The sequence below is a fragment of the Telmatherina bonti genome, assembly GCF_933228915.1.
Source record: "Telmatherina bonti genome assembly, chromosome: 16".
NCBI lineage: Eukaryota > Metazoa > Chordata > Actinopteri > Atheriniformes > Telmatherinidae > Telmatherina > Telmatherina bonti.
The window spans coordinates 24,964,523-24,982,860 of NC_136614.1; the positions used below are offsets into that span (position 1 = coordinate 24,964,523).

Genomic DNA, 18,338 nt, shown 5'->3' on the forward strand with positions numbered 1-18,338 from the left:
ACATAGTTCACAATAAATAAATCTGCTTACAGAGTTCAGTGTGAACTAGCGTCTCACTGCAAAGAGAAGAAAAATCTGAATATATGAATCATCAGCGTGACACACCAGTTGTTTACAAAACCTATTCACTTCCAACACATTTCTACACACAGATGTTGCATCAGTGTTAAGACCCCATAGTGTTTATTTTATTTGCTGAAAAGTTAATCTCAATAAGAAATAAGTATTTTGATATTGATGGGTCTTGCCTTGATCTGTCTACAGTTAATGGAGTGCTTCTGCTCTTGTGCAATATGGGCAGAGGAAAAGCTGATGTGCAAAAGTTCAGCTTCACTTGGCAGCTTTGGTCAATTTTTAACCAGTTTCTTCCTGTGTCCACAGATGGGAAGTGGTTAAAAATTGAACACTATATCTGGATGTACTGGAAAGCCAGATGACAATAAATGCAAAGCCAAGTTATGTGACACAGTAGGCCAAGCGATGTTAAAAAAAAAAAAAATACATGCAAGTAATTTTGCATTGCTCTGTAGCAAATTTATAAGGTATCTCAGAGTTACTGACCAACAACAGTTCCTTTGAACTGCTTTCTGAACATTTCATGTGTCAGCCTGTAAAACAAAACTTTATGCCGTTCAACAAGCTGTTCCAACCATGTGTCAGATGTCAGAAGGACTGTGTAGATTCACCTCTTTCCTTATAAACCCCATCAACATTATAACTTGAATATAAATGTAAACATTACAGTGTTTTAAACTGTTGTAAAATATTCATGTTGGAATGGAAAGGGCACCAGATGGCGACATTAGACCAGAAAAAATGCTCTTCAACTGCTTTTTTAGGGCTCCACAGTCGAAAGGGAACGTTTTGTTCTTTGTAAGTAAGGTTCAGTTTCTTTAATCATGTATTTAAAAGAATAACGCTCTAAAATAATACATAAGCTCCATCTATAGCAGTACTTCAACGTGTTTGACAAGCAGTGGCGAGAGTTGTGTATTTATCCAGGCGTTTGTTGTAGAAGAAGTCCAGATTTGTTAATGCTTGCAGTGCAAAGCTGTGAATGAAGTTGCATAAGTCCTGAGCAGAATCTACTGTACTAAAGATCATTACATGAAGGTGCCTTGCTGTACTGTAAGTTACTCCTTTGTCTGTGACAGCATTATTATATGTCTTTTGTATTTGGCTTTATGATGAACTTGCTTTGTGCATTTGCTTCACATTAGCTGCACAGCTGATAGTGTCTGGGTTACCGATTGTTTTCTCATACAATAATGAAATCATTTTTAGTTATCAGTTGCAGGTATGTAATATGAGGCCTCTGCCTCCCAGAAAGATAAACAAAATTAAAACAAATGTTTTTATTGTAAGAATTTCAGGATAACTTGTGTGCTTTAATGTTGAGGACAGAAAATGACCGGAAACCCATTTGTATAAAAAAATATAAGATTTTATTTTCAGCTACAAAGTGAAACATGTAACATTTTTGTCACACTTCTCAAAAAAATAGTTTAAAAATACAGTTGACAAACAAGACATCACGGATACATTTTGAAGCACAGAACAAATTTGGCTTTTTTTTTTAAAAATTAATTTAAACTGTACAAATATATACACAATTTACATATCAACAATTTAAAAGGAATGAAATTCAATTCTTCCAGTCTGTTCTTCTACTCTTGTACAAAATAAATGCTTGGTTCCTTTCTTCTGACCTGAATTGGTAATAGTCAACACATGTTTTTTTTTTTTACTTCTTTTTCTCAGTGCTATGGCAAAGCCCACTGTGCTCCATATCTAACTCTGCAAGCTGCTTGCTTTCTCATCCTCGTGTTGGGCGGAAACTCTGACCTTTCCTCCACTCTGAAAGCAGAGTGAATAGCATACACATAAGGCTGACATTCAGACCGGCATTTTCACACACACATGCACTCACACATACATTCATACACAAACACAAGGACATATTCAGACCCATCTGGGCCGTGAAAAACTGCTTTGCTGTCCGCATGCTCCCTTTTACAGCTGCTATGAGTTTACAGGTCTGGTCCTGAACTTAGGGTGGGGAGACTAATTAGACACCTCATTTACAGAGGTGGTCACCGTTTAGATATGGTGGAAAAATGCATACAGTAAAATGGACGGCTACATAAAAAGGATTTCAAGGGGAATGGGTGGAAACCTGACAGTAGATTATTCAAGAAGAATAAACAAAAAAAAAGTTATAGTGCAGGAATCTCTTGGGGCTGCCAGGCAACCCTCTGTCTGAGTCTATGTGGCTTATCAGCCATCAAAACAAAACAAAAAAAGACATACAGACACCAAGACTGGTGTCTGGGCTACTTTTACAATGACAGCATGGCAGAAATAAAAAGTCAAAAATATATGGACTGAGCTGCAAATTGAGATGGAGTCCTGTTGTTATTCAAGTCATAAGCTGTTTTTGTCCCCCAGCAGCTCACGCCATGTCTCCTATCATCTTCTTGTAATACATGGACTCAAAGATGTCGTTCTCCCCTGGACAGTTGTAGTGGCAGGCACAGGACTTGATGAACATCATGTGCTTCTTCAAGACTTGCCCGTCTGGACACTTGAACTCCATGGGCAGGGTGGTGGTCCTGTGGGGGGTGCAGCAGCGGCCATCCAGGCAGACACCACAGAACTTTGGCCTGTAGGACTTGGTGGTGGTGCAGCCTGAGATCTCAAACTTCATGGGCTTGGACACTCTTGGGGTACGGATGCACTTTTTCCCTTTCTGCAGGAGAGCAGAAACAAGTTTAGCAGACATTCTTTGCCATTTGCTGGTATCACATTATATCTGCAGTTTCAAAACAATGCTCTTCTACTAGAACTCACCCTGATGCTTTGCTCCAGCTGTGACTCGCATGGTCGCACCATGCACAGCCGGGTCTGCTTTTCTAGACGGCAGTCTCGGTTATCATTGGTGACCCTGGTAGAGATCCCAAGGCCACAGGTCTTAGAGCAGGCGCTCCACTCAGTAGTCTGAACCAGGCAGTTCTCCCTCATCATATTTGGATCTGGGCCATAAATCTCTTCTTCCCTGAATGCTATAAACACAGGAGGAAGCACTCCGTTAGAGAAACAGTCTTGATTACTTCTCATTGTAGAAGGATCAAAAGAAACTTTCTTTGTTGCTAAGACATACTAACTCACCAGGCAAAGCAGAGCCAACAAACGTGTTCTTGTAAGGAGAATCACACTCCCACTCCTCACAGCACTTTCCAGGTACTTTGACACGCCTTGGCATGGGGCAGTCTGGACTGGGCAGCCGGATGTCCATGGAGCAAAGTGGGACACAGCCCACTGCTCCATCCAGACACGTACACTGGTACTTGCAGCTGCTCTGGAACGTTTCTCCACTCTTGTACACTATACCACCAAAAACACAGGTGGCTCCCTCTTGAGCTGTGGGGCACAAATTACAAGAGAGATGTCTTAATTTGACTCGTATATTGAAGATATTTATGGGAGACAAATAAGTTGATGTAGGGAAAAAAAGCTGTAGGAAAGTTCCAGCAATCAGCAGCTCACCTGTGCACACGCCTATGCGTCTGTTAATGGGGGCACCGAAATCACATGAGAGGCCTTTGTGTGGGTCACAGACATCTTTTTCAGTGCAGAGCTCTCCCATTTGTTTGGCACACACCCTGCAGCAGCCACAGCCGTCCAGCACAAGGCTGACTCCCGGGGGGCACTGAGGAGGCATGGAGGGGCACGAACATTGACCATTGCACTCCTGACCTGCAGCCTGAAAACAGAAACACATATTTGGGTAAATATTATGTAAACATGGTGTACTGTATGTAGAGATACTGGCCACATATTTGATAACACAAGATTATTCAAAATGAAGCTTTATGATTTGGCAAATGCAAAGTTAAAGAATAAACATTACAATTTAAGACAGACATGATATAAATTACGATAAAGCAAACATAAAAAATGTATTGACTTACCATGTATGAGAACAGGACACATAGCAGAGGCAGCAAGATAGTCTTCATCCCAGCAGACATCTTTTCTAGTCTTTGCTAATAAATTCAGATTCTTTCAAAACCTTCGTGCTGGAAGTCTTCTCTTAGTCTCGGAGTTTGAGCTTGAAAACTTCTTCTGATCAAGTTGATCTCTTGTGTCGTTTGTCTGAGAGTTTCAGTCTGCTGCTCTGGTCACGATGTTTTCTTTCCTTTCTTGGTGTAAGCTAGAGTTTAGCTTCAGTAGAAGAGTGGATCTGAGTTCTGACTGCAGAGTCGAGTTCCCTTTATACTCGCTGGCCCTCACAGGACGTCACTGGGGGCTGAATGGAGAGCCAGCCCTGGACAAACATGGACATACTTGGCATTCTTTCCTCGCTTCCTGACCCCCACTCCAGACATCCCGCATTCCTGCCGTCTGAAGGCAAGGCTCTACTGCTCGGCCAAACAACACTGTCTCTCTCAGAGTGGCTTTCATCTGGAATGGGAGGTTAAGTCTGGTTAGAGACCCGGGACCCCACACTGAGAATTCCTGAAGACTGACTTCACAAACAGACAACCAGTACCTATAAATATTAATTTTAAAAAAAAGAAAAGAAGGAAAGACAAGGAAAAGAGAGAGCAGCTCAAAAGTAAAGCCACAAATAACTTCACTTGAAAGAGGAACAGTTAAAAACAACAACAACAACAACAAGGTGGAAGCTCATTCAGATGCAAACAATCATGAAATAAATAGACTGATGTATAACAGGTGTTTCAGACTTTCAGCGTTCCACAGCCTTGGCTTCAAAGCAGCACAGACAGTTTGTACTTTGGTAAATTAGCAGTGAGCGGTTAGAGAAAGGAAATCATTGGAGTCATTAACTTAAACTGGTTTTCTATCAAGGTGCTCATTCCAGCTCAAGAACTTGGAAACTGTTGTCTTGTAACTTTTTATTCTGTCCTTGTGTGGTTATGTCTGGGAAAGTGCAGTTGCATTTTTCTGCGCTGACTTTTCATCATTTAAACAAATCGAGAGAACATTATGATCTCTTCGACATAAGGGAGGCATTATGAGCGCAAATGCTTATTAATGTGATACAAAATATGTTGTGATTGACAACATTTTTTTGGGGGGGGATAAGGGGAAGGAGGTGGGAAGATTCATGAAGTTGCAATATGTAAGTTAACCACTAGATGTCACAAAACTGCCCACATTGCCCTTTAAAGTTACATCCATGTAAAGACACTCTGTGATGTGGCTGTTTTAACTCCTGGGTATGAAACATTTGTCAGTGATTTGGAGCAACAAAGCCTGTATGTAATAGGTAGAAGAACATTATGAAGTTTCTCCGACTACTTTTCCTTTGGCTGTTCCCTTCAGGGTTCACCTAATCTCCAAGACCTTGAAGTTTTGATTCATTGATTTAACAAAGGTTTCATATTGGATTCTCTTTCTGCACAACCTTCTGTATTTTATTCAGATTAGGGCTCACACAAAGATGTGCGCCACCTTGAGGCTGATTACATACATTCATATATTTTATGAGTACTGGAGGAACATTTATTGTGATGAGAGTTTCCAAAGCTAAAAACTATAACCCAACCAACGATACATTGCATCTTGTAATGTACTATTTCAGTATTTATTACAACCACATATGCCCTTGTTTTACTTTATGAAACTAGAGAATATCTTTAAGTGTACTTAAAGCATAAAAGTTGTAAACTTTGGGCAAACAGTTTACACGATCATTTAAGTATACTATAAACTATACAATATGTGAAGTACCGTAAGTTCTGCAGTAGTTCCATACTGTACTTCTACGCTATTTTTTGATTAAGGAAAGTACTTTTAATGTATGTGCTCAGTAAACTTAAAGAACATAAGGTTTCCATCATGCCTGTACATATAAGTTTATTTGCATTTAATATCAAATTTTTTTCACACAGCTCAAGTTCAGACATGCTTAATGTACCTTTACCATTTTTAAAACTCATTAGTACTCATAGAATATCATAAGTACATAAAAAGTAAACTAAGATCACACTCTTTATTTTAATTTGAATTTATATTACATTCTATTTCATTTCATTTTAACTTTATTTGAGGTAAAATGTTTGAAAATCAGTTCTGATTTGTAAACATGACCTAAATATACAATAGTATGCGAGTAATTTAAACGAAAGTGTGGTATATTTATTTTAAGACTGTCTTTTATCCCTGTATAGCAACTGAGGTAACAGACTAAAGACAAATGTTTTTAGTTTCCCAAATGATTGCTAGCTGATGTGAAAAGTGGACTGCTTTCCTTATGTCTGGGAAAAAGCAACTCTTTTTTAGGTTCACTTGAAAGACTGGAGATTGTATCTCACATCAAACACGACATCTTGATTCTGCTGAGACTGAGTCGGGTTGAATGATGATTAAAAAACCTGAGTCAACATCAGTGAAAGTGCTGCCTGGCCCATGAAGGTGCGCTGAGCAGAGCTGACGAGAACTAGCTTGTTCTTTGCCTTCACACCTGCTTAATGAGGTTTAGTCTGTGATGGACTTGAAAGGCCAGGTGTGCCCTGTCTCTGGCCAGGCTTATTTTACTACATCAAACCTAAAGTGGAGGTTTGCAGGAAAAAGGCTAGACCGAGGTTTGTGTTTTTTTTTTTTCTTTAAAAAAAAAAGGGGGATCACACACCAGGCTAGACTCTTATGAAAGGCGGCCCTGCTCCTTCTGCAGCCAGAAAATCGGAAATGAAAAACTCCCAGAGAAACCTGGAGCTGAAGGAATGTGAGTGCAAAGCCAGCAGACTGGGCTGTTACTACAGAGGAAGCTTCCCCATATATGGACGTCTGCTCTTTTCCTAATAAGGATATGTTCTCTGTGCTGGCTCAGTACAGTAGGGACTCCTGTCTGACCATTTGACCACAGTAGTGAGTGAAAGTGTGGTGTTTTTGTGAAGTCCCGCATCGCTCTATATTAAGAAAATGTGCATGCTGTCTGTCATTACAGCCTCAGGACCAAAACTTAATTTCTAGGATATCTAAAGGAAACAGCTTGTTGCCGGAACATGCCTCTGATATGCAGAAAACAACACGCAGACATAGCTGACATTGTTATCTCACAAGCAGAATAATCTACAATAGCTTTTGTCAGGCTGTTTTAAGCTGATTCATCCTCCATTACAGAAAATTCTTCTCAGGCTTTTAATGAATCCTGTTGTATTCTGTTATGCTTGTGTATTTGGATACATGCTTGAGTTTACTAAAATGAAATGTAGGCTGCCAAATAGGCCGCCATAAAACAATTCAAGCACATGATTGGCTTTGGATCCTGTTTCTAATATGAAGACAAACTGGTTCATTTAAGGTCCTAAATGGACTTCAAATGAACCAGCAAAAGGCAAATGAGCAAACCCGCCTTTCTCTGGATGTTGTGATACTGGCTGTTTTGCTGTCGGGCTGAATGACTAAGCTGTGCTTTTAAGTGTCAGGCTTTCCTGTACTGAGTATCAACAGGCTGACTGGCTGCACACTCACTGTTTTTGCAGATTTGGATGTGTGGATGGGATGTGTGGAGCCAAAGGAAACATATGGCTCTGTGTGTGGTAGGCTCAGATATGTCAAGGCTAAGTATAGACAGAGATATTTGTCTAAGAGAGTTGCTGCGGGTTAAAATCAGTAATGGAGCTGCGGTGGTGTTACAATATCAGGGGAGTCTGGCCTGCTTTGTACTTGTTGGCATGGGCGTTATTAAACACATGTGTGAACTAGCTGTCTGACCTTTTAACACATTTCCAAATGTTTTGTTCATTGTACAACACGATGTTGGCCTTTGTGGGTCTCTTATAGTCACAAAAAATCAGAAAAATTTATGTTAGCATGTTAGCTAGTTGCTCGTATTATGATAATTATGTGAAGCTTTACTTCCTCGGAAAATGTTTATGCCCCAGTGTGTTATACAGTACTGGGCATGTAGTTCACGTTCGGAGGTAGTGAGGCTATATCAAATGCAAGAATTGCAACAGATCAGAATGAATGGCTTTTTTTCCTAATTGGATAATAACAAGAATTCGGTACAGTGCCACATGCTACTTAGAGTTGTAATAAAACAAGATGTTGCACATGAACACTTAATTATTTTTATTCATTTTTTTTTATAAAGTTCCTGGTTTAATTTTTCTAGCTTGCTTGTCTGGAGTCTGCATGTTCTCTAAATGCTTGTGTGGACCTCCAGGCAACAGCTTCTTCCCTAAAACGAAAGAGATGTATGTTAGCTTAACTGGTGATTTGAGTTTGGTTAGAAGTGTAAGCATGGACATTTGTCTTTGCCTCTCAGCCTCTACCATCTTTGACAGGCTTGTGTCACTTCCTGACCGTGATCCCGAAAAGGTTGGAATTGAAAATGGATAGTTAGAAAAATAGATGAAGGATGCCACAAGAGTTGAAGAACTGTATCTCTGGGTGATGGTTTTCCCCAATATGATCTACTTTCTCTTTAAACAGGTTTGCTGTTTAAATGATCTCATCCTGAATTATGTTTTGCAACAACATGAACAAATCTTGATACATTATTCCTGCAAACTGCCATTGACAAGTAAAAATGCAAATAAGTCTAGATCAAGTCTTAGTACCTGTCATGCTATTGGTGACAACGATAGGATGATGTTATGTTACATTGGATTTTTAAAACTTTTTGCCCTTCTGACTTGCCAAGAGAAGAAAACAATGTAGGGATGCTCATAATTAAGCTCTTAGGTCATTGTGGCATCTGACTTGCATGACTTGCATGGCATTTGCAGGTCAAGGCCTGCCTCCTTTCCCAGTCCAGATTTACACAAGTTACCATCTGCCAGTTGTAGCCTCATCACAGTAGTGCTCCTTTCATAGTTTGTGTGTGACTTCATAAACCCACAGAAGCATGTCACCTGGGAGATTTCCAACTTTAGGATCTGTGGAGAAGACAGATGCTGTGTCTAAGTGGGCTGCATTTCCACATGTCCACGTCAGATCCTGGTAATAACACTTTCTTCATTTAGTCTCTCCTTCAGGCTCACAGTGGAAATGACTCAGCTTTCTCAAACACCTTGTGCGTGTGTTCCATCTCACCATGGATGATGATGAAGTCACACTCGATGTTGACGTCACAGTCCAAGCCTCTGTCCTGTGAGGCATCTTGTCACCGTTTCCATGGTTCCGACACACTGCCTCTATTCATTATAGTTGCAGTCATACCTTCTCAGAACTTCCAAAGGTAAATAGGAACAAAAACTTAAAATAAAATTAAAAGTTACTCAATGCAATACTAGATCAAATCCAGACTTTAATTTCTTTGGGACAAATAGCAGCTCTAAAAATGATCTGTCTTTAATTTTCTTTTATATAACACCCAATTAATGACATTTGAGAGGTTTAGATGATGAATTTATTCAAGTTATGATTTGTTAAATTCATTTATGATGCTTTCAGTTGCATCTAAATAAACCTTGTGAAGTACAATGGAGCATTTTTTCAGTTAGCCTTACTTTCACCAAGGTCAGAATAAGTTGTTGATCATAATTCTATATGTCTGTACATTTTACTGCATATGCATATCATAGTAATGAAAAACCCAGAGAGTGTTTTTCCTGAGCTGGCTCCACATTTGAAGCTTTAGTTGTGTTACCTCCACTCAGCTGAATTAGACTGAATTCCATTAGCGGTAGCTGGCAGGCTATTTGAAGAATGTTCCATGGCTTTTGGCTTCAAACAAACCATCCATATACCACTGTTCAAACCGAACATGAAACCAAAATCTCAAAATGATTTTCCTGCCTGCATATTTCTGCCTCTTTGAACTCTTTGGCTGCCTGCTGAGAGATGGTAAGAGTGGAAATCTTGAAAACAACGTGGCTGAAAAGAGCAGAAAATGTACTTTTATTTTGTGGTCTATTAATATTTCAGGCATTTTAGTTGCCTTTATCAGAGTTTTAGCACAAAAGAAAACCACTTTTAAGGAATGGAGAGCTCAGAAACAGCTCTGCCAAGACAGTAGAAAAAGTTCGAAACATTCCTGTGTCATCTGTAATATTTGCGTTTGATCAGCAAAGCAAAACAGGCTAATCAAGACATGCTGGGAAAGTGAACTGCTGCTTTCTTTTACAGTTTGCAGCCAGTCTGCAAAAACACTTGCAGGGAAATTTTTTAGTGTTTTGGATGGTGATCTGTGGACATTTAACAATGAAAGAGAGACGGGCCAGTTACTGACAGATGAAAGGGTTGAAAACTGATGGAAACTTTCTGAGGCCTGTCAATGAAGAGACAAGCAGTGGAAACTAATAATGGATTTGGAGCCTGAGGTGATCTGTTGAGATTTAACAATGGGGTTGGTGGGCAGATGAACTGTCAAGATGGAAAGTGCATCTATTTAAAGCCCACAATCGTGGAAAATGTTCAGCCTGGAAACATGCATGAGACCCAATCTTTTTCAAGAACAGCCTGCACGAAATAGTCAGGTATAAGATTACCTCGGTTAATGGGCTGAGGTATTATATATTTTCTTGCCAGAGGGACATTGTTGAAAGGTGGGTTGCATTTTTGGCTAAATTTTCTCATAAATCATTTGGTTAGGGGGGAAGTAAATCTGATATCACTTTCAACTCCTTTAGGTGAAGCATTTCTGACTGGTTGTAAAAGAAGCTCAAAGGTGGAAACTAACCATAGACAGAAAGCTGGTACATCTGCAGATATAATGAGGTGGAATAGCGGGTGGCTGAATTGTCAAAAGCAGAAAAAGAAAATGGAAACTGCCTATTTGAATCCCGTGTCCAGGAAATTGTTTAGACTAGGGACTTCGATGACAATTTGGGGCTGTAACTCTTTCAACAAACAACTAAAACTCATCTCAGCTGTAAATTTACTGCCACACACATAGTTATGAAAGTCAGGTGGTCTTTACCTAAACACTGCTACATGTGGGTCCAGTACTTCCTCCGTTCTGTTTCTGTGACCTCTCAGCTGGAAATAAAAAGGATGTTTAATCTCAGACGTTGTGCAAGTTTGCTATGTTCACACTGTGTGCTCCTTCCTCTGGACCTCACTCTGAATCATGATGGTCACCCATCAGAGATTTGGCAGCCATTCACATCCTGAATCAGTCACCACTATCAAAATCCAGCCGCTTAGATCTAAACCTTCATTCATTCATTCATTCATTTTCTGAACCGCTTAATCCAATTCAGGGTCGCGGGGAAGCTGGAGCCTATCCCAGCTGGCTTTGGGCGAGAGGCAGGGTACACCCTGGACAGCTCGCCAGTCCATCGCAGGGCTAGATCTAAACCTGTTTTCAGCTAAATAATGTCTGAAGCACTAAGGCCAAAGTCAATTATATGAAAAAATAAGGTTATTTGTTTGATGCTCAGAATTGGGCGAGAGTTTCTTTCTCAGGAAGCGACTGATCAAGATATAGTCAAAGTAAACTTTGATTTCAAGGGTAGTAGTGCAGATCAGCTGATGTGAATATCTTTCTGAGTGATGTGATTTTCACCCCGATGGGGTTAAAAATCTGTTCAGGCATTGGTTTTGTTGCACTTTCATTGTCCTTTTGATCCATTTATCCATCCATCCATCCATCCAACTATCCAGATCCATGAGATCAGTAAATTGAAAGCAATGCTTTTTAACAGAGCTCCCTCTTCACAACAACAGACCATTGAAATACAATTACTAATGACAAAGCACCAAGATTTGTGCTCTAACATTAGTTTGAGATACTTGAACTCCTTCACATGAGGCAAGGACTCATCTCTGACCCAGAGAGAGCACTCCACCACATTTAGTGTGAGAACCATGGCCTCAGAGAGGAGGTGATTTACATCTCAGCTACTTCACACTCAGCTGTAAACCCATCCAGTGCCGGAGCTGAAGATGATAGCTGGAAGATGGAAACAAAACCACATCATCTGCATAAAGCAGAAATGAAACCTAGAGGTCTGAGGCTGATGCTGTACATGAACTGAGCTTTTTTCACAACTCAGCCAAACAAGTGTGCTAAATGAGGTTTATCTTGTCTTTTATGCCGGGGATCGGAGAGAAATGCAAACAAGACATGAAAGAAGAGACATAAATTAACACTAAGAGACAAAAAAGTAACAAGAAAATACAGCAATAGATTTCTGTAAGGGGCTGTTTTTTCTAAATCTATTTATTACTGCAGTGTTTATGAAGGATTAAGATTATTAGCTTTTTGTGCATGCTGTTACTTATTTTATCTTATAAAATCACTTTTAGCTCTACAAAGTAAACAACCTGAGCACGGGTTCACCCATCCTGCTTTCCAGTGTACCTGACCGCACCCTTACTTTTCTCAGAGCTTCTGTCCAAGTGGTGAATAGTTTGCACAGAATGTCTTATTACTCTCACAGAGGAAGCTTCGAATGTAAATACGTATAATGCAGTTTTCTGAGGCCACCGCTTCCATGCGGGAATGGCAGTTCCCCCCCTATTAGCTTGGCACACGACCGCATACCTCAGCTAATTAGCTTCCTGTAAAAGCCTTGAATGAAAACATTGGCTTTAATCACACGCTGCTGCTTTGTCTCATTCACTGCCAAGGCAAATGTTTCTTAAAGCAGAGAAAAAAAACAGACATTTCTCTATGTGGGTTTCTGCTTCCCAGACAGGTGTTTGACTCTGTGATGTGCTGCGATCCAGGTCACGATGTTACCTTAACATTCCTCAACATCAAATGAACTCAGTATTTTTGTGTCATTAGACTTTTAAAGGTTTTCATTTAAGTTTGAGTGATTTTTTTTTCCTGCACACTGAGGGTGCCTGAGAAGTCAAACTAGTTTTGAGCGTGTGTGTTTAGTGTCTGTTTTACTAGATCATAATTTACTGGCCCACAGTAGGGGAACTGTGGTTTAATGCAGATTTGAATGAGCTGCTACAGGATGCTTTGCTGTCAGAGCTGCAAGAGTGTATCAACTAAACAGTCTGGTGAATAGTTGATTATTTACCAGATGCCAGTAAGTAACACAAGGCTCCATTTTTAACACTTCAATCAAAATTATTTATGAGCTGTTTAATAGCTTATTTACTTTGCATATGAAACCCTTAAACGTCTATAAACTCTTGTTGATTCCTAAACACTTCTAATGAGTTCATGCTATTGTAGTTTTAGTTTTACTAAATTTTCTTCTTTGATAACTTTGCTTGCTCAATAATTTAATTATACTAAAGCTGTAAAAACTTAATGAATCAGTGAAATACACCTAATTTTGTTAAGATAGATGCAAACCTGAGGATGTTTTAAAGACCAAGAAGCCCCAAATGTTCACATTTGAGAAATCAGAATTGCTTTATAGCAATCTGGGTTTACATTAAATCACAGAACAGAAGTTTGCTCAATATTCATGATACCTGTCAGATGTTCTATTCTATTCTATTCTATTCTATTCTAAAGTCATTTAGCAGACGCCTTTATCCAAATGTGTGATTGTGAAAACAACACAAGCACAAAATCCAACAGTAGAGGACATTATAGGAAAGTACTAGTGGTGCTGTTGTTGTACAGGCTGGTTTTTTTTTTTTCGTTTTTTTTTAAATGATCTAAAATAACATAAAACACAAAAAGACATTTTTTTGGTCAGTTTGTTGAAAAATGTGTTTGGTTTGCTTTTACAAGGTGCCACATCTGTAAAGAACACCAGTTTGTGGGATAAGCACTCGAGTTGGGTATGTAGATAGGACTCATAATAAACTGCTAAATCTTCTCTGCCATGGTCAATCAGTTTATTGTGCTCCTGACTCTTATTTTGAGCTTCTGGTACCCCCAATTGCCATCATCTGTTAGCATGGACCCTGCTACAGAAACAAGTCCAGATTCTACCTGTCTTTCATGATGACAACCCTCAAGAATTTGGGAGTGGAGAGGATGCCTGCAGTTCTGTCCTCAACCCCATTAAATATCTGTGGGATCAGCTTGGGTGTCCTGTTTATACCAACTCAACCACGCTGACTGACTTATGACAAATACTGGTGAAAAAACATGGGAGGCCATCCTAAAAAATTGTTTGACCAAGCATGATGAGAAGGTACAAGGCTGCTGTGGTTGTGTATGGTTCTTCCACATGCTCCTGAGGTCCTTATTCTTAAATGCACAAATTGCTAAATGGCCAGCATGTCTTGTTTAATCACACTTCCATCACTGATTCGAACAAATGACTAAACTGTTTGGCACTGGCAGACATAATATAGCAAGTTTTTTTTATTGACACAACCAACAGACTCTGCTGTTTACTCCACGAATGCATCTTTGTGTGTCAGCATTTAATCTTTAAAAATATTTTTGCTGCACCACAATTCAAAAGGTAAATGAACAGACTTTGTAATGGAATAAGATATATTGATAAGAAGTAATACAACAGAGTAGTAATTCATCAAACACTAATGCTTTCCGTTTTGTGCTAACTTTATATGGTTAGGTTAGAAAACTGTGGTGGTTCTTATCATGCAGTGTGACACTACACCACACAAGCAACCCAAACAAAAGACTGTTATCTAACGTTTTAGTCCAGGATTTTGAAGAGACTGGATTAACTGGAAAAAGCTAATCCTCATGGGATACAACTAAAAGGTTTTATCAGTCACATATGGCCTTCCAGTAAAGAGCTACTTGTGTGATTTTCTATGAAACGTTAATATAGCTGGAATTCAATTCAATTCAATTCAATTCAATTCAACTTTATTTGTACAGCGCCACTTCACAACAATGTTGTCACAGGGCACTTTACATACACGAATCAACATACACATCATTTCAAGCCAATTCATACACATTCTATAATAGAAACCAACTGATTGCATCGAGTCATGACTTCGATCAAATCCCCCATCCTGAGCATGCATGTGGCAACAGTGGGAAAGAAAAAACTCCCTTTTAACAGGAATAAAACATCCGGCAGAACCCGGCTCAGGGAGGGGAGTCATCTGCCTCGACTGGTTGGGGGTGGAGACAACAGGAAAGACAGAACAACATGTACAATTGTACTTAATCAGGAAGACCTGCGGAAAAAAGGACTTATAAGTTAGAGTCGGCAATATTGGCATATATTTATACATTAATATATCAGAGTAATAGAGCGAGGTACATCAGGTAACATCCCCATTGCTACATAAGTAAAGGTTAGCTAGACTACCCATAATTATAAGAGCAATGAGCATAACCTGGATAGTTGGGTCCCATACATGCAGACTCCAACTCAGGAGATGCTCATATCCTAACTATAAGAATCATGAAAAAGGAAGGTTTTCAGCTCGATCTTAAAGGTATGGAGGGAGTCTGCCTCCCGAACCCATGGTGGGAGCTGGTTCCATAAGAGAGGAGCCTGATAGCTAAAGGCTCTTCCTCCCATAGTACTCATTGAGACTCTGGGAACCATCAGTAAACCTGCAGTCTGAGAGCGCAGTGCTCTATTTGGAATATATGGAACTATAAGATCTTTTATGTACAATGGAGCTTAGTCATGGAGAGCTTTATATGTGAGGAGAAGAATTTTAAACTTTATCCTGAATTTAACAGGAGCCAGTGTAGAGAGGCTAAAACTGGTGAAATATGATCTCTCCTGCTAGTCCTCATCAGAACCCTCGCTGCAGCATTTTGGATCAGCTGGAGACTTTTCAGGGCATATTTGGGACAACCCATAAATAAGGAATTGCAGTAATCCAGCCTGGAAGTAATAAAGGCATGGACTAATTTTTCTGCATCTTTCTGAGACAAGATGCCTCTAATTTTTGCAATATTACGCAGGTGGAAGAAGGCGGTTCGAGAAACATGTTGTAAATGTGAGCTAAAAGACAAGTCCTGGTCAATAATGACTCCAAGATTTCTCACAGTGGTACTGGAGGCCAGAATAATGCAATCCAGATTAATTACATAACTGGATAATTTTGTTTTAAGTTTTTCAGGCCCAAAGATAACAACCTCTGTCTTGTCTGAGTTTAAAAGGAGAAAATTCAGAGTCATCCAGGTTTTGATGTCTGTAAGACATCTTTGTAATCTAAGAAACTGATTGGTTTCATCTGGCTTCATGGAGAGGTAGATCTGAGTGTCATCCGCATAGCAATGAAAATTTATACCATGCTGCCTGATGATATTTCCTAAGGGAAGCATGTATAATGTGAACTGTATTGGTCCAAGTACAGAACCCTGAGGAACTCCATGACTTACCCTGGTGTGTGAGGAAGACTCATCATTTACATTTTTACAAACTGAAATCTATCAGATAAATATGACTGGAACCAGTGTAATGCGGTCCCTTTAATCCCAATAACATGTTCCAGCCTCTGTAGCAGAATTTTGTGATCAATAGTGTCAAATGCAGCACTGAGATCTAAAAGAATGAGTACAGACAGAAGTCCTTTATCTGAGGCCATGAGAAGATCATTACTGACTTTCACCAGCACTGTCTCTGTACTATGATGAGCTCTAAATCCTGACTGAAACGCTTCAAACAGATTGTTTCTGCTCAGACAGGCGCATAGTTGGGTTGAAACTGTTTTCTCAAGAATTTTAGACAAGAATGGGAGATTAGATATTGGTCTATAATTAGCTAAACTCCTTGATCCAGAGTTGGTTTTTTCAGCAACGGTTTAATTACAGCTGTCTTAAAATATTGAGGTACATATCCTATTAATAGGATAATTAACTTCTTTTCATCGTTAGTTGATGAAAATAATTGCCAAAATGTTCCATAGTGAAACAGTGGAGTCTTACATGCTGTATAGATTAGCCTATAAAAAAGTCCTGGACCCTACATTTCCTATCATGCAGCTCAGATATTTTTGTTCGACCCTCCCTGCTTGGTCAGCAGTCATGTCTAAACCACAGCTCTGATTTGTAGTGTTGGCTTTCTGTTGTAAAGTTTTAGCTGAGATAAGCCTAACATCATCGTCTGGATTATCTTGTAAGACCTGACAAAACTTCTCCAGAGCTGTGGAAGACATAATAAACACAGGCTGAGCTGTACCTACTAATGAAGTCAGGGTGTTCTCCATGATACAGACTCTCATGTTTAAAATCAGCACAAGGCCTCTTTAAAATGACAAAGTATTGAGGTAAACATGGACTTGATGTACAGATACTTGTTTTACTGCTATTATGTAACACAAAAAAGCAGTAACTGCATGACTAATGGCTCATACCTATAAAATTTGAACTTCAAAGTATTTTGCGTGTGGTTCAGACATAGAACCAGCACATAGCTTCCTATCCTGGCTCCTACACAAAGACTTAACTCCTCAGACTGAAAGAACAATGTTCAATCCGCAAACCATCTTATTAGGGAAGTGTGTGATGAGGGACTCTCATCGCTGCAGTGCTTTTGGCTTTACCAGGGAAACCTGGTCAGACCCTCTGGCATTAATGAAAAAACAGCTTCTGTGCGGTGTCAGGAGGGAGGGAACATTCAAAGTCAACAACAGATAGACTTGTTACTGCTGAACACTGCAGAAGGGAATTCAGCTTTCAGATGACGAATGTGAGTGGACAAAAGGTGAGAGATTAGTTCAAGGACTGCTTCTATTTCATAAACGGCTGTAAAAATATTGCTTCTCAAGGTCTCTCCCTTTGAATAAACCGTCAGACTAAACACAAAGGTGCGCTTAATGAAATAAAGATTATAAAATCGCATTGCTAGCTGTAAGACATGATGTCATAATGAAAATCATTTCGATGCAACCGGTGGGTTTGGTGGACGAAGGAGAGCAGATTGTTCCCAATAAGCTCTTGAAAGAATTGTGCCGTGCCTTATATAAAACAGTTTGGCCGGGGTTCCCATCTGAGCTAATTGTTTCCAGATATGCAGTTTTCTGCACAGTGGCTAACAAGACCCCTCCCTGTCTGTCTATACCTCTGGAACTGAAAGGCCTCTCTCCATCTGTCTGTGAGCTGCAAGGTCAGGCTGCAGCCTACACCCTAACACCACTTCTGTCTGTTTGTCTGTCGGTCTGGTGGAATTCAGATCCTCTCTGGTTGTCCGTCTACCAACTGGATGGTCACAGATTGTCTGTTGTTGCCCACAGCTTATCTTAGCTTTACAAAAAGTAGCTCTCCCTGTTTCCTATCCCGTTATCTGTCCAGATGACAGGAAAGGAATGATGGTCGAGAGAAATTGGGGTTAAGTGTTTCTCACAGAAGTGAACTTGTTTTAAAGGAACATGGATGAAATTTGGTAAAACGTAAATTCAGTGGCTTCCTGATACAATAAACTGTATCCTGAAAAACATCAGCCTGCATCCTAGGCTGGCTGAACGCTCTTAACCTTTCAACATGCCATCACGCTGCAAACTGACAGTGGAAAATATTATTCTCCTATCATCCTCTTGGTCTTCACAACAAC

The 18,338-nt window shown here is 39.7% G+C and overlaps 1 protein-coding gene across 1 annotated transcript; it reads right to left on the reverse strand.

The window, feature by feature from the left end:
- Positions 1-1,488: 1,488 nt before the first annotated feature.
- On the reverse strand, positions 1,489-4,225 carry ccn2a (cellular communication network factor 2a). Its single transcript, XM_079256045.1, has 5 exons — positions 3,972-4,225; positions 3,547-3,763; positions 3,169-3,420; positions 2,851-3,062; positions 1,489-2,749 (listed from the first exon to the last, which is right to left on the reverse strand). The coding sequence occupies exons 1-5, from the start codon at positions 4,029-4,031 to the stop codon at positions 2,453-2,455; spliced, it is 1,038 nt and encodes a 345-aa protein (XP_079112171.1). The 5' UTR covers positions 4,032-4,225; the 3' UTR covers positions 1,489-2,452.
- Between the last annotated feature and the right edge of the window lie 14,113 nt (positions 4,226-18,338).

Excerpts from the sequence above, each read along its gene's own strand:
- ccn2a (XM_079256045.1), bottom strand. The coding sequence starts at position 4,031 with ATGTCTGCTGGGATGAAGACTATCTTGCTGCCTCTGCTATGTGTCCTG. Across the intron at positions 3,421-3,546 it reads ACGCATAGGCGTGTGCACAG|CTCAAGAGGGAGCCACCTGT; the intron begins GTGAGCTGCTGA and ends TGTGCCCCACAG. Across the intron at positions 2,750-2,850 it reads AGCTGGAGCAAAGCATCAGG|AAAGGGAAAAAGTGCATCCG; the intron begins GTGAGTTCTAGT and ends GCTCTCCTGCAG.